At 42.9% G+C, this 15397-nt stretch overlaps 2 protein-coding genes across 3 annotated transcripts; both read left to right on the forward strand.

Annotated features, from left to right (window-relative positions):
- Positions 1-80: 80 nt before the first annotated feature.
- Positions 81-5357, forward strand: LOC115202995 (RUN domain-containing protein 1-like). Of its 2 annotated transcripts, XM_029767224.1 has the most exons (6): positions 81-882; positions 1650-1658; positions 1833-1991; positions 2106-2304; positions 2430-2525; positions 2614-5357. In XM_029767224.1, exons 1-6 carry the CDS (start codon positions 490-492, stop codon positions 3474-3476), a joined length of 1719 nt encoding a protein of 572 aa, XP_029623084.1. In that variant the 5' UTR covers positions 81-489; the 3' UTR covers positions 3477-5357. The 2 variants fall into 2 exon arrangements, with proteins under 2 accessions (XP_029623084.1, XP_029623095.1); XM_029767235.1 differs by lacking the exon at positions 1650-1658 and having other exon boundaries at positions 84-882.
- A 511-nt stretch (positions 5358-5868) lies between these two features.
- On the forward strand, positions 5869-8043 carry LOC115203001 (60S ribosomal protein L27). Its single transcript, XM_029767249.1, has 5 exons — positions 5869-5955; positions 6687-6769; positions 6914-7083; positions 7675-7785; positions 7958-8043. The coding sequence occupies exons 2-5, from the start codon at positions 6689-6691 to the stop codon at positions 8004-8006; spliced, it is 411 nt and encodes a 136-aa protein (XP_029623109.1). The 5' UTR covers positions 5869-5955; positions 6687-6688; the 3' UTR covers positions 8007-8043.
- Positions 8044-15397: the final 7354 nt, after the last annotated feature.

Consider the following 15397-nt stretch of genomic DNA (forward strand, 5'->3'; position numbering starts at 1 on the left):
TAAGGTACGTTACTTCTGATCCGCAGAATCAAAACAAGCCCACCGCCTCTGGTGATCCTCACAACCTTCGCTTTACCCAGTACTCTCTCCACCAGTTTGGATAACTCAGGTGGTTTCTTCAAAATTGGTACTCTGCTCAACCATGGGATTAAACACCAACAAACCGTGCTCCTACTATTCCTCGTCACTGTGCCCCACTGGGAAGTTATGCTATGGATAGGTTAAAATGGCATATTGCTGTTTCTTGCAGGCAGTTCACATGCACACCAGATCAGTGCTTTTACGATGACGTGGCACTGTTTATGACGTTTGGAAGCCCGCCTCTCCCTTTCACGTATGAATCTTTCAAGATGGCGATGCACCTGCTTCATTGGTGGTAATTCTTTTAATTTCTAAAACGGTGTACATAAACGATAAAACAAAGCGTCGTTTCCAGTTGACAATAACTTTAATATCGGAGGACAACGTTGTCTTTATTACCTTTCAAACATGTCGACAGAGGAACTGTCAACCTCGGACAGCGAAGCTGCCTTTGCTGGGGCTGGCGAGCGATGGGCGCCCGTCGGCGCTGTAGCCAGTCCGGAGGATGAGAGCGGGAAGGGAGACGCGGTCGAGCCGAGGAGGAAAGGCTCAGCTGCGTCTGGTGAGACGGATATGACCGCAAGGTTGAGGAAACTGGAGGACGAACAGGGCCTGCTGAATTCCTCGCTCCTCGCTTTGACATCTCATTTTGCACAAGTGCAGTTCCGCTTGAAGCAGATTGTTCACGCTCAGACTGATGAGAAGGAGAGGATGCTGGTAGAACTCGAGGAGTTTGCCTTCAAAGGCTGTCCTCACGTTGTGGGATGCAGGCCACAGGATACTCAACAGCTTGAAAACGCGGTAAGTAGTCCATCTAGCCCACGCTGGTCAGACTTGGTAGATCTAAGAATGTAAACAATGTTTCCTCATCAGTAAGTGGGAAAAGTATGTCAACACAAACACTCAATTGCTTGAGGTTGTGTGATTATGCAAGCTATAAGCTATCCATTATGTGTAAAAAAAATAGGTTATGTTAGTCCCCCACAAAACAGACCAGACAGACACCAATTTAGGCCTACACCAACGTCAGTACACAGTGTTCCACCAGTAATACCGGGTGATTGCATTAGTTGCTGGTCATCATTCAGTGTCAGTCGGACAGCTGTGAGGATGACCACTGGACACATATAGACTCAGACACACCCTGGGATGCAACACTCGGAAACATGCACACCCACACACACACACACACACACACCGGCAGTATCAGCCACCATCTTGTCAAACATCTCACAGGAAATGAAATTATCCGGGCGGCTACCTGGCTTTTGATTAAGGCTTTGATTTGCATCAAGGTTGTGCTCTCTGTTCTGTTCCCTGAGGTCTATTATCTCCAGAGGAAGATAGAAAATGGTGGTATCTCATCAACACAATAAGTGACTCACAGCTTCCAGAAGATCATTATCTCTGTAATAATAGCTTCTGTATGCACAACTAAACCAAACCCCATTATTTACTCCTTGCAACTCTCCATTTACCTTCGAGACAATGCCTGCTTATGTAATACTGTCTTTGATTAAAGCTTTTCTTTTTCTGATTTCCTCTGTGTCTACATGCTTTACTTGTAGGAGGACCTGGTGAGTATGTCTACAGCTCTCTGTTCCTCTCCAGCATCTGTTTAGTCTGTCTGTCTAGTAAACATGCATGATCAATAAGGGCTGTGTATAGACCCTCCCCATCACTCCCTGTCCCCTTTGTACACCCCAGTCCTCCACTGACAGTGTATTCTGTGTTCTCTCTTCTCCACACAGAGTGAGAGGGAGAAGAGGGAGCGTCTGGAGGTCCAGAGGGAGAAGCAGAAGGAGCTCATCGTCCAGCTGAAGACCCAGCTGGATGACCTGGAGCGCTATGCCTACCAGGAGGGCAGCTACGACTCCCTGCCCCAGTCGGTGGTCATGGAGAGACAGAAGGTAGGGCTCCGTTCATGTACCAGAAGTCTCCCAAAAGTCTATTCGATACAATGTTTCCTCCCCATGTGTAATGTCCTGGTAATACTCATGACGGTTCCACTCTTCCACTGCCAGGTAATCATTGACGAGTTGATCAAGAAGCTGGATGTGAACTTCAACGAGGACATAGGGAACCTGACGCCTGAGGAGCTAAGACAGAGAGTGGATGCTGCCATCGCTCAAATAGTCAACCCAGCTAGGGTCAAGGAGCAGCTGGTGGACCAGCTCAAGACCCAGATCAGGGACCTAGAGATGTTCATCAACTTCATCCAGGGTAGGTGGCAGTGGTCCTGGGATGCCATGTTGGCTGTGGTTAGGTGTCTTGGAAGCTCACTAATACACACTTTGTTACCAAAATATTCCACCAATATTCTGACTTATTTTCCCTTTACCCAACAGATGAGGTAGGGAACCCTCTTCTGTCTGACGGTGAACCCAGCCAGCAGCCGAGGACAGCAGGGCCCAACACCAGAGCCCCTGGAGGGAGGAAGAAAAGTCAGTTATCACCCAGCATTATTATCATAGGCTCTACAACATCACTCACAATACATCTGTTCTAACGATTCTCTTCTCCTGCCCATAGTGGACCCAGAGCAGGCCCAGAAGATGAGGCAGACAGGCTTGCAGCTGATCCAGCGGGCCCTGGCTGTGCTGCAGATCTTTGCAGTTAGCCAGTTTGGCTGTGCGGCTGGCCACGTTCCCCAGAGCATGTGGTCGCAGGGGGAAGGGGGCCAGGACTACGGCCCTCTGCTGCAGCGTCTGGAGGGGGCTGTAGACCGGGTTCGAGTGCAGGCCTCGTGCAGACAGCCCTCGGTAGATCACGTGGTCAGCTACAACAGCAGCTTGGCCCTGGGGTCCCGTGATGAGCTCACTGCCTCAGTGAGGAAGGAGCTGGCCATGGCTCTGAGAGACCTGCTAGCCCACGGTCTCTACTCCCCCTCCCAGGGCATGAGCCTGGTGCTGGCCCCCATCTCCTGCCTGCTGCCCTACAGACCTGGCCCAACGACCATCCACCCCTGGGAGCTCTTTGTCAAGTACTACCACTCCAAAAACGGCAAGGCTTTCGTGGAGTCGCCAGCCCGCCAGCTCTCGCAGTCCTTCAGCCTACCTGTTGCGGGCAATCCGGTCACTGTCACACCCAAGCAGTCTCTGCTCTGGGCCATTCACTCAGTGTTGCTAGAACACGATCGCTACAAGCGAGGAGCAGACTCAGAGTTCAAGGCTCTGGTATGCATGGCTCTGAATGAGCAGAGGCTAGTGTCATGGCTTAACCTGCTTTGCAAGTCAGGGGTCTTGGTGCACCCACACTACCAGCACTGGAGCTACATGGCCCAGACAGGCTTCGAGGGAGCCCTGCGCATCCTGGGACGTATCAGCCACCTAAAGTTTAACCTGCCGGTGGACCTGGCTGTGAGGCAGCTCAAGAACATCAAGGATGCCTTCTGAGAAGGGACTGTCGAGAGACACCCAAAACCATGCTTTCAGCTCACATGGTTACCAGGCCTGATTTTAAGGGTAAAAAATAATACAATCAACTGGCCCTTGAGGACCGGAAGGCATGGTTTGGGTCTCCCTCAAGTGCTGAAATTATAATTGGCATAAAAGATTTGTGCTAATGTTGCTTTATCCGTTTTACTTCAAATTTATCTTGGGTCATTGGGTCAAAACATTTTTGTTAGCATCCGGTCTAAAAACATGGCATGAATTCCATGCAAAGCTGTTCAACAAAAATCAAGTGTGCAATGTTGAGATGCATTATATAGCAAATCTGATTTTTATATAGCAAATCTGTAACTAACGTTTAATTTATCCATGCCCCCCCATAACCACACAAAGGGAGTATATCAAGATCATAATGACTTGTTACATTGCATTATATTTAGCTTGTTGCCTCCCCTTAGGAAACACTTCCTTTGTGATGTTGTTTGACTTGTCCCTATGGAGATGAGATACAGTAGCTCAGACCTATGCAGATAATATCGTGAGGTTGGCCTTTTACAGTAATTCACTACTGTATAATGATTACCTATAGAATGGGTGATCATCAATTGGACCAAATGTATAGTCATTCCCTCCCCATACTCTGTAGTATGGGCAAAAACAGACCAGTATCCTGCACTGTCACTAAACTGTACATTTTGTGTTCTCTATGGAAGAGAATAATATGGGTTACTACAGTTCACATTCACAGAGCATTGCTCTCTGTCTGTGGTTACTCAAAGCTCCACTGTTACGTTCACAGAAGACACACGCTATTCAATGCACTCAGGTCAAATGAACATGGCAACAGTGTATGCTCTCACCAATGAATGTAGAAGAGAGGTCAACATTCTAAAGATGTCACAAGTGTTCTGAAAATCTAAATGATCACTCATGCAGCATGTAGTGTCTCTCCGTTGAGAAATAACCAGAACGTGTCTTAAAGAAGGTGGATAACATAGAGGCCCTGTATTAACTGCTGCTTCTTTACTGTTCCAAATGGAAGTGATTAAAAAAATTACAAAAATATATACGATTTAACTATTTAGCTTATATATAATTATATATTTAATCGTCCAATATTTAAGATGATTGTGGGATGTGATCGTTTTTTCTGTTTCTATTTGTTTTTTGAATGGTGAATGAAAACTACTTGAAGTGAAATATTCCTATTACATGTGAATCACATGGGGTGTATCCTGAAAAGCTGAATGTACAAACCATAGATACTGTTCATTTCCACATGAGTGAAAACTTTTATCATCCCTAGTATGGTTTTCCCAACCCTCCTCATATTAAGGTGTAACCTACTTTGTGACTGGTTAAGTGCTACTCCCAGACTTTCTGTTCTATTCTCTTATGGTCTATGGTATTGTATTGAGATCTATTTCTATTTTGTTGTATAGTAAATTGCAAATGCCTCAGCCGGACCACTACCAGACTATGCTTGGATCTGGTCTGTGCTTTACTGGTGTACTGGTGTGCATCTCCATGTAGTGTATGGGAGGACAGGTTGTCCTACATCGAAAGGGATACTTTGGTTTGCATACTTCTGAGGTGTTAGTGTGAATATCAATACCCCCTTCATTTAGCCTGCATTGTTACTTTTCAAATGCACTGTGCTCATGTCAAGACTACTGTTAACACAAACATAGAGGCACACGTCACGATACTACTACTAAGGAATGTACATTTCTGTACGAAAAATGAGACTTAGTTACTGTCTCTGATTTGTTTTTGTTTTTCTGTGCATACCCTACTGGTCAGATTTAGAAAAAGTTATACAGCTGTTTATTGTTTTTGTTCAATAACTATGAATGTGAGCAAATAAACAATTTCAAAAACCTATTTCAGCCCATGCACAATTTGTATTCATTCATTGCTTTCAACACACTTGTTGTCAATGCACATTAATAAGTTGTATAAGATACAGGGGTAATAATGATGCCTGACACTTTTGTCTTTAGTTTAGTCAAGTTGCAGGCCTTCACTTTGCATAGCAGCATCAGAGAACACTGGCAACTGTGCCAACAACTGAATAGGATGCCTTGATTGCCACATGTCACAGAGAAACTCAATATAGGGATGACTCTAGGTTCCCTTTTATAAGCTTGACATGAGTGGCGCTGCGGTTTAAGGCACTGCATCTCAGTGCTAGAGGCATCACTGCAGACCCTGGTTCGATCCCGGGCTGTATCACAACTGGCTGTGATCAGGAGTCCCACAATTGGCCCAGGGTCGCCTGGGTTAGGATAGGCGTCGTTGTAAATAAGGATTTGTTCTTTAAAAAAAATGACGTTCCAAAATAAAGGAACTGTTCCAGGACCAGTTCTAAGCATAGAGGTGTTCTGCTCGGCGGAAATGACGCATCGTTGATTTGATGTGAAAGGTCACGAAAATCTTCTCAACTTCCTTTCCTGCTAGCGGTGGCCACAGAATAGCACCAGTGAGTTAATTTCTCAACTCAATAATCTTAAACCATCTTGATAAATCCTGGCGTTTACATACTTCTTAATTGTTTTTTACCCTGAACTATACGTTTAAGATCCCGGATTGGGGATAATTTCCCTTAATTTGACATTTATATTGGAAAAATGTGTGCTTTTATATAGTGTCCGCTATCCATATAGCTAGCGTTTCAACATGGCAGCTTGCTTGATGAGGTTCATGTCGATTCAAAACCAACCACTTCGGTTATGTAATTTATATAATCGGATAACCACTATGTTCGGTTGCCTATTTAAATGTAATTGCATGAACGTATACAACATCTCGCCTGAACGGTAACGTTAAGTTAGCTAGGTAAATAAACAGTGATGACTGTCTAGCTAGGCTGGACAATAGAACGAGTCAAATTTACCCAAGGCTGAAAAACAGCAAAAGAACGTTGGTTAACACCTACTTCAGTCAAGACATTATGCAATTTAACTTTTCATAAAATACTGTTTTTCTTTGCTTGACTTTGCTACTTTACGTCGTTGCTCCTGCAATCTCGTTCAGTCATTGGTTATCTGACGTACAAGCTGAGTTTAGCTAATAGCATACCGATATTCTGTAGATGACAAAGATTCTACTGATATCTAAAAGCAGTGAATATTGTCCCACATTGACCATTCCATAGCATCTTGTCTTAGTAATAATGCTTTTCTTTTGTAACTCACTTCTCTTGTCACCCAGAGATGGGCAAGTTCATGAAACCTGGGAAGGTGGTGATGGTCCTTGCTGGGCGCTACGCAGGGCGTAAAGCTGTTATCGTCAAGGTAAGTTTGTTCCTGAGCTATTGCTAAATGTGCATATTTCACTCCCAGTTTGATTAGTTACTGTTTGCTTGGACAATCATCTTGCAATGTGGTCCATAAACACGTAACTGAACAGTTAACTATATATTGATTCTCTCCCTACAGAACATTGATGATGGCACCTCAGACCGCCCTTATAGCCACGCACTGGTCTCAGGCATTGACCGCTACCCCCGCAAAGTGACCACAACCATGGGCAAGAAGAAGGTTGCCAAGAGGTCCAAGATCAAGGCCTTCGTAAAGGTGTACAACTACAATCACCTAATGCCCACCAGGTCAGTGCCAGATGGACATGGGGAATATAGGATGGGAGTAATGGTTGTTTAGGTGGCTACCTGCTGACATGTGAGACTAAACTGTAGGTGACTAGCCGTATTGCATCCATTAAATTAGTCTACATTATCATGGAATTCTGGTAGTGGCCAAACTGGCAGGTATCTATTAAGTAGGATGCAATATCAAGGAATGTATAGATGGTGTACTGAGTGGACCCTATTCTGTTGGATGTGGTGAACTACCCTTTCGCACTCCTAAGCCAAGTTGTACTGAGCTGGCTTGGTTATGCATCGATATCCACCATAGTTGCAGTAGTTGTGCTGGAAAGAGTTTTCTGGCTCAGATTGCTATGGTTTGGGTCAGCACACTAGTGAAGTCTATGGCTGTTCAACACATTTAATCTCTGCATGCATCAATCAGATTTTGTCCCTACTTAGTAAACTTGATAGATGGCTTGGTTTGATTTTCAATCTTGGTTCTTGGAATGTTCAGAGTAGTTGATAGAGAAGTTTAATCCACTCATGTTTGTCCTTTATAGGAAATTGGCGTAGGTGTCTTAAGTCTCTTGCTGTGTTTTTCCCTGTGCTCAGATACTCTGTGGACATTCCTCTGGACAAAACCGTTGTCAACAAGGATGTCTTCAGAGACCCTGCCCTGAAACGCAAAGCCAGACGGGAGGCCAAGATTAAGTTTGAGGAGAGGTGAGTCTTTTCCCACACCAGGAACCAGGACTTGTGAGAAATGCACAGGTTCCTTGTCCTGGTAATATCTGACACATGATACAAGTAGCGTAACTACTATAGGATAATTACATATCAGGCTTTCTTTTTCATCTCCATTGAAACCTTCTCTAAAGTTTTTTTCTATCCACAGGTACAAGACAGGCAAGAACAAATGGTTCTTCCAGAAGCTTAGATTCTAGGCATTCATTGGTTTCACTAATAAATGTATAAAAAAAATAAAAAAAATCTTGACTGGTGTTTTCATTTGTGGTTTTATTGACAAGTGTAAAATGTTGGAGATTAAGCAATACAGCTGATTAATGCCTCATAAAAAGCAGTAGAAAGGTGTTCACAAAAGCTGCTTGTTAATATGACAATGTTCATGTCATGAATTCACTTATTGGCCCAACCAGACTTGTGTGAACATGGCATTGACAAGTAAAAAAATAGGTGGAAATTTGTTGTACTTCACTGCATTTCCAATCTTGCTCATATCAATTTCCACACTACCATATTGGTCTAATTGTATCAGTATGGCCTATTGGTCACCAAGCTACTGAAAGTGCATGTTTCCCAGCCACTAGCACACCTGAAATCTATTCAAGGTAATTTTATATCTCAGCAAAAAAAGAAACATCCCTTTTTTTTAGGACCCTGTCATTAAAAGAGAATTCAGAAATATCAAAATAACTTCAGATCTTCATTGTAAAGGGTTTAAACTTCCTGTGCTTGTTCAATGAACCATAAACAATTAATGAACATGCACCTGTGGAACGGTCGTTAAGACACTAACTGCTTACAGACGGTGGGAAATTGAGGTCAGTTATGAAAACTTAGGACATTAGAGGCCTTTCTACTGACTGGAAAAACACCAAAAGAAAGATGTCCAGGGTCCCTGCTCATCTGCATGAACGTGCCTTAGGCATGCTGCAAGGAGGCATGAGGACTGCAGATGTGGCCAGGGCAATAAATTGCAATGTCTGTACTGTGAGACGCCTAAGACAGCGCTACAGTCAGACAGGACGGACAGCTGATCGTACTCGCAGTGGCAAACCACATGTAACAACACCTGCACAGGATTGGTACATCCGAACACACCTGTGGGACAGGTACAGGATGGCAACAACTGCCCGAGTTACACCAGGAACGCACAATCCCTCCATTAGTGCTCAGACTGTCCGCTATAGGCTTAGAGAGGCTGGACTGAGGGCTTGTAGGCCTGTTGTAAGACAGGTCCTCACCGGCAACAACGTCGCCTATGGGCACCGTGGCTGGACCAGACAGGACTGGCAAAAAGTGCTCTTCACTGATGAATCGCGGTTTTGTCTCACCAGGGTGATGGTCGGATTCGCGATTATCGTCAAAGGAGTGAGCGTTACACCGAGGCCTGTACTCTGGAGCGGGATCGAGGTGGAGGGTCCGTCATGGTCTGGGGCGGTGTGTCACAGCATCATCGGACTGAGCTTGTCATTGCAGGCAATCTCAACGCTGTGCATTACAGGGAAGACATCCTACTCACTCGTGGTATCCTTCCTGCAGGCTCATCCTGACATGGCCCTCCAGCATGACAATGCTACCAGCCATACTGCTCGTTCTGTGTGTGAATTCCTGCAAGACAGGAATGTCAGTGTTCTGCCATGGCCAGCGAAGAGCCCGGATCTCAATCCCATTGAGCATGTCTGGGACCTGTTGGATCGGAGGGTGAGGGCTAGGGCCATTCCCCCCAGAAATGTCCGGGAACTTGCAGGTGCCTTGGTGGAAGAGTGGGGTAACATCTCACAGCAAGAACTGGCAAATCTTGTGCAGTCCATGAGGAGATGCACTGCAGCTGGTGGCCACACCAGATACTGACTGTTATTTTTGTTTTTGACCCCCCCTTTGTTCAGGGACACATTATTCCATTTCTGTTAGTCACATGTCTGTGGAACTTGTTCAGTTTATGTCTGTTGTTGAATCTTGTTATATTAATATAAATATTTACACGTTAGGTTTGCTGAAAATAAACGCATTTGATAGTGAGAGGACGTTTCTTTTTTTGCTGAGTTTATATATACAGTTGAAGTCGGAAGTTTACATACACTTTGGTTGGAGTCATTAAAACTCGTTTTTCAACCACTCCACAAATTTCTTGTTAACAAACTATAGTTTTGGAAAGTCGTTTAAGACATCTACTTTGACACAAGTAATTTTTCCAACAATTGTTTACAAACAGATTATTTCACTTACAATTCACTGTATCACAATTCCAGTGGGTCAGAAGTTTACATACACTAAGTTGACTGTACCTTAAAACAGCTTGGAAAATTCCAGAAAATGATGTCATGGCTTTAGAAGCTTCTGATAGGCCAATTGACATAATTTGAGTCAATTGGAGGTGTACCTGTGGATGTATTTCAAGGCCTACCCTCAAACTCAGTGCCTCTTTGCTTGACATCATGGGAAAATAAAAATAAATCAGCCAAGACCTCAGAAAAAAATTGTAGACCTCCACAATTCTTGTTCATCCTTGGGAGCAATTTCCAAACGCCTGAAGGTACCACGTTCATCTGTACAAACAATAGTACGCAAGTATAAACACCATGGGACCACGCAGCTGTTATGACCGCTCAGGAAGGAGACGCGTTCTGTCTCCTAGAGATGAACGTACTTTGGTGCGAAAAGTGCAAATCAATCCCAGAACAGCAAAGGACCTTGTGAAGATGCTGGAGGAAACAGGTACAAAAGTATCTATAGCCACAGTAAAATGAGTCCTATATCGCAATAACCTGAAAGGCCGCTCAGCAAGGAAGAAGCCACTGCTCCAAAACCGCCATAAAAAAGCCAGACTACGGTTTGCAACTGCACATGGGGACAAAGATCATACTTTTTGGAGAAATGTCCTCTGGTCTGATAAAACAGAAATAGAACTGTTTGGCCATAATGACCATCATGTTTGGAGGAAAAAGGGGAGGCTTGCAAGCCGAAGAACACCATCCCAACCGTGAAGCATGGGGGTGGCAGCATCATGTTGTGGGGGTGCTTTGCTGCAGGAGGGACTGGTGCACTTTACAAAATAGATGGCATCACGAGGCAGGAAAATTATGTGGATATATTGAAGCAACATCTCAAGACATCAGTCAGGAAGTTAAAGCTTGGTCGCAAATGGGTCTTCCAAATGGACAATGACCACAAGCATACTTCCAAAGTTGTGGCAAAATGGCTTAAGGACAACAAAGTCAAGTGGCCATCACAAAGCCCTGACCTCCATCCTATAGAAAATTTGTGGGCAGAACTGAAAAAGTGTGTGTGAGCAAGGAGGCCTACAAACCTGACTCAGTTACACCAGCTCTATCAGGAGGAATGGGCCAAAATTCACCCAACTTATTGTGGGAAGCTTGTGGAAGGCTACCTGAAACATTTGACCCGTTAAAGTTAAACAATTTAAAGGCAATGCTACCAAATACTAATTGAGTGTATGTAAACTTCTGACCCACGGTGAATGTGATAAAATAAAAAAAAATTGAAATAAATCATTCTCTCTACTATTCTGACTTTTCACATTCTTAAAATAAAGTGGTGATCCTAACTGACCTAAGACAGGGACTTTTTACTAGGATTAAATGTCAGGAACTGTGACAACTGAGTTTAAATGTATTTGGCTAAGGTGTATGTAAACTTCCGAGTTCAACTGTATATATACTCAGTAAAAGCTGGTGTATTGAGTGCTGTGCTGGAGCAGAATCATGGCTTTTATGAGTGCACCTCAGGGCTACCATGCGCCTACCTCTTGTCGAAATCTTCCGTGTCAGAACCGAGGTAAAGACAGTTTCAGATTGGATATTCTACGGATATTTGCCTGTAGTTTTCCTTACGTCCACCAACAGCAGTTAGGGACTGTCAACTTAGCGACAAATCAAAATGTTCAAATTTCAATAGGTTAACCATTACTCCTAACACTTTCAAAACTGGTTGTAGCTAACCCGATGGCTTAGACACACATTGCACACCCTTTAGTTTGTCCATTTTCATCTCACATGATTTTACATTAATGTTTCCAAATGTAAAATTTCAATAGCTCCTTGGTCATGTGACCTAGTGACTTCAAACAAGGTTCAGAATGTCCACTCAGTGGCCCTACACATTGCACACCCTTCAGTTTGTCTATTTTCATCTCACATGATTGTACATGAATTTTTCAAAATGTAGAATTTCAATAGCTCCTTGGTCATGTGACCTAATGTCCGCTGACTACCCTTCTATATTGCACACTCTTGTTTGTGTACTGTAAAATCACGCGGTGTAACGTACATTTTTCATAGTTTCAAATTTGCAATAGCTCCTTGGTCATGTCAATTACACACCTAAGAAGCATGCAGTGGATATACACCCGTATTGCATAACCTCTAGTCATGTATCTTCTATATTGTTGTACATTAATATTGGTTTGACAATTAGGGGGTTCAGTCCAGTGTTGTGTTTACCCTTTTCTTTAATATTTATCTACAATAATGGGTAGTTCTAAGTACTTATTTTCCCTGTTTTTTAAATTTTTTCACAGTATTTAACAGCGGTACACAATAGGAGAGAGAGACAGATAATATCTCCTTTCATCGTTAATAATCAACCATAAAGGAAAAGGGCAAAGACGAGAGTCATGCTATTAATTGTCCAAAGCAGGGATGGAGAGTGAGCTAGTCAGGTAGGCTGCAGTGGGTTTGCTGGTCAATACATATACTGAACATGTAACCACAGTAATAGTGGCCAGTAAATCAATGAATAAAAATGCAATATTGACAAATGAAACAGAAATTGTAGACCTTTAATCTTTTCCAACATGTCAACAGACACTTAACTTCAATTAAGTATGAAACATTTCACAGTGTTAACTTTCTCTTTATCCCTGGTTGATGTACATTTCAGAGCCTCTTCAGTGTGGATGGGGTATAGGATACATTTTCAACAACAAAGACTGCACTTCTAGTTTGTGTTCTTTACTCTGTTGAACTCTTTTGTCTTCATTCCTAGGCACAGCACATGGAACCACCGTTGGCATGCAAAACATTCAATCAAAACAAAACAAAGCCTAACACGTTATAAATAATATCAAATATCAATGCAGTATGACGAATGACGAATTAGCCATCCATTGGGTTATATCATAAATTGTCTTACATGTCGTCACTGTTGTCAAAAGATTATAAACATGTTAAATAAAGTTACTAACCCAGTCAGTCTTTGGGCCACATCCAGGTTCTTTATCAGTGGCACACATGAATCAGTTGTTGGCTTTGTTGAACTCTGAAATCATAGGCATGAACTGAACATATGGCTGTCTGACACAACTACATAAAAATAAAGAATTTACATTTACTTTGAATTAAATGTCATTACATACCAGACATTTTTTGAATATCCACAGCCATTTCTTTTTGCAGTTGCTCCATGTGTTTTTGAAGGTTCCATATCAATTTGGGAGGGGATGTTGGGGAAGTTCTGTGCAACTTCCTTGGCCATCTACACCAAAAAAATAAATAGAGTTTTTGACCTAATTGTCACATAACAGCTAACCATTCATTATTGAATATATAACTATCAAACCTGCATTACAAAGACCCCACAGCTGAAGGTGTCCTGCTGCATGGTGTGAGTTATTTCCCCTCCTTTCCACTTTATGTCCACCCAATCGTCTTTTCCATGGCAGGATCTTCTCGTTTTGAAGTACTCTATTTTTTATGTAAAAATAATGGAAATATGATTAGTTATAGGCAAATGAATACACAGGCCAAATTTGTATGCCGTTTTCCTTATCACTATAATCTAGTAGTAATTTATTAGTAGAAGTTCTTTCCTTTATGCCCCATTCTACACACAGCCTAAATTATATGCGCTGAACCATTTACAGGACAATAATAAAAGTAGCATATAGGATCCAACCCTATCACAGAGTGAATAAATGTAGAGCGTTTGTAGACTTTAAGAACAAAAATATTAAGGGACAGTTTCATCAGTACATGCTGAAAGAAAGTCATATCACAAAGATCACAGATGACAGTGCCCACCAAATCTATGACAATAGAGAATGAATTGTCAGTTGTTGAACATAATACTTCTATTTGCAATAGCAATTTATGATATATGCAGTTGAGGAATATTCCATGTACCAACACTACATGTAGGACGGACATAAGACATTCCCACATACAGTATTTAAAAAAAAAATTATTTCACCTTTATTCAACCAGGTAAGCGAGTTGAGAACAAGTTCTCATTTACAACTGTGACCTGGCCAAGATAAAGCAAAGCAGTGTGACACAAACAACAACACAGAGTTACACATGGAATAAACAAATGTACAGTCAATAACACAATACAAAAGTCTATATACAGTGTGTGCAAATGAAGTAAGATTAAGGAGGTAAGGCAATGAATAGGCCGTAGTGGTGAAATAATTACAATTTCGCAAATAAACACTGGAGTGAGATGTGGAGAAGATGAATGTGCAAGTAGAGATACTGTGGTGCAAAGGAGCAAAAAATATTACAAATATAAATAAAATAAATAACAATATGGGGATGAGGTAGTTGGATGGGCTATTGTACAGATGGGCTACGTACAGGTGCAATGATCTGTAAGCTGCTCTGATAGCTGATGCTTAAAGGTAGTGAGGGAGATATGAGTCTCCAGCATCAGTGATTTTTGCAATTAATTCCAGTCATTGACAGCAGAGAACTGGAAGGAAAGACGGCCAAAGGGGGACTTGGCTTTGGGGTGACCAGTGAAATATACCTGCTAGAACACATGCTACGGGTGGGTTCTGCTATGGTGAACAGTGAACTGAGATAAGGAGGGGCTTTACCTAGCAAAGACTTTTAGATGACCTGGAGCCAGTGGGGTTGGCGACGAATATGAAGCGAGGGCCAGCCAACGAGAGCATACAGGTCGCAGTGGTGGGTAATATATGGGGCTTTGGTGATGAAACGGATGGCACTGTGATAGACTGCATCCAATTTGCTGAGTAGCGTGTTGGAGGCTATTTTGTAAATTACATCGCTGAAGTCAAGGACCGGTAGGATAGTCAGTTTTACGAGGGTATGTTTGGCAGCATGAGTGAAGGATGCTTTGTTGCGAAATAGGAAGCCGATTCTAGATTTAATTTTGGATTGGAGATGCTTAATATGAGTCTGGAAGGAGAATTTACAGTATAACCAGACAACTAGGTATTTGTAGTTGTCCACATATTCTAAGTCAGAACCGTCCAGAGTAGTGATGCTAGGCGGGTGGGCAGATGCAGGCAGCGATCGGTTGAAGAGCATGCATTTAGTTTTACTTGCATTTAAGAGCAGTTGGAGGCCACGGAAGGAGAGTTGTATGTCATTGAAGCTCGTCTGGAGGTTAGTTAACACAGTGTCCAAAGAAGGGCCAGAAGTATACAGAATGGTGTCGTCTGCGTAGAGGTGGATCAGAGAATCACCAGCCGCAAGAGTGACATCATTGATGTATACAGAGAAAAGAGTCGGCCCAAGAATTGAACCCTGTGGCACCCCCATAGAGACTGGCAGAGGTCCAGACAACAGGCCCTCCCATTTGACACACTGAACTCTATCTGAGAAGT

Source organism: Salmo trutta, chromosome 1, assembly GCF_901001165.1.
Source record: "Salmo trutta chromosome 1, fSalTru1.1, whole genome shotgun sequence".
Taxonomy (NCBI): domain Eukaryota; kingdom Metazoa; phylum Chordata; class Actinopteri; order Salmoniformes; family Salmonidae; genus Salmo; species Salmo trutta.

Coding starts and splice junctions, on each gene's coding strand:
- LOC115202995 (XM_029767224.1), top strand. CDS start 490: ATGTCGACAGAGGAACTGTCAACCTCGGACAGCGAAGCTGCCTTTGCT. Junction 2,305..2,429: donor GTTCATCAACTTCATCCAGG/GTAGGTGGCAGT, acceptor TTTACCCAACAG/ATGAGGTAGGGAACCCTCTT. Junction 2,526..2,613: donor CCCTGGAGGGAGGAAGAAAA/GTCAGTTATCAC, acceptor TCCTGCCCATAG/TGGACCCAGAGCAGGCCCAG.
- LOC115203001 (XM_029767249.1), top strand. CDS start 6,689: ATGGGCAAGTTCATGAAACCTGGGAAGGTGGTGATGGTCCTTGCTGGG. Junction 6,770..6,913: donor GTAAAGCTGTTATCGTCAAG/GTAAGTTTGTTC, acceptor CTCTCCCTACAG/AACATTGATGATGGCACCTC. Junction 7,786..7,957: donor AAGATTAAGTTTGAGGAGAG/GTGAGTCTTTTC, acceptor TTCTATCCACAG/GTACAAGACAGGCAAGAACA.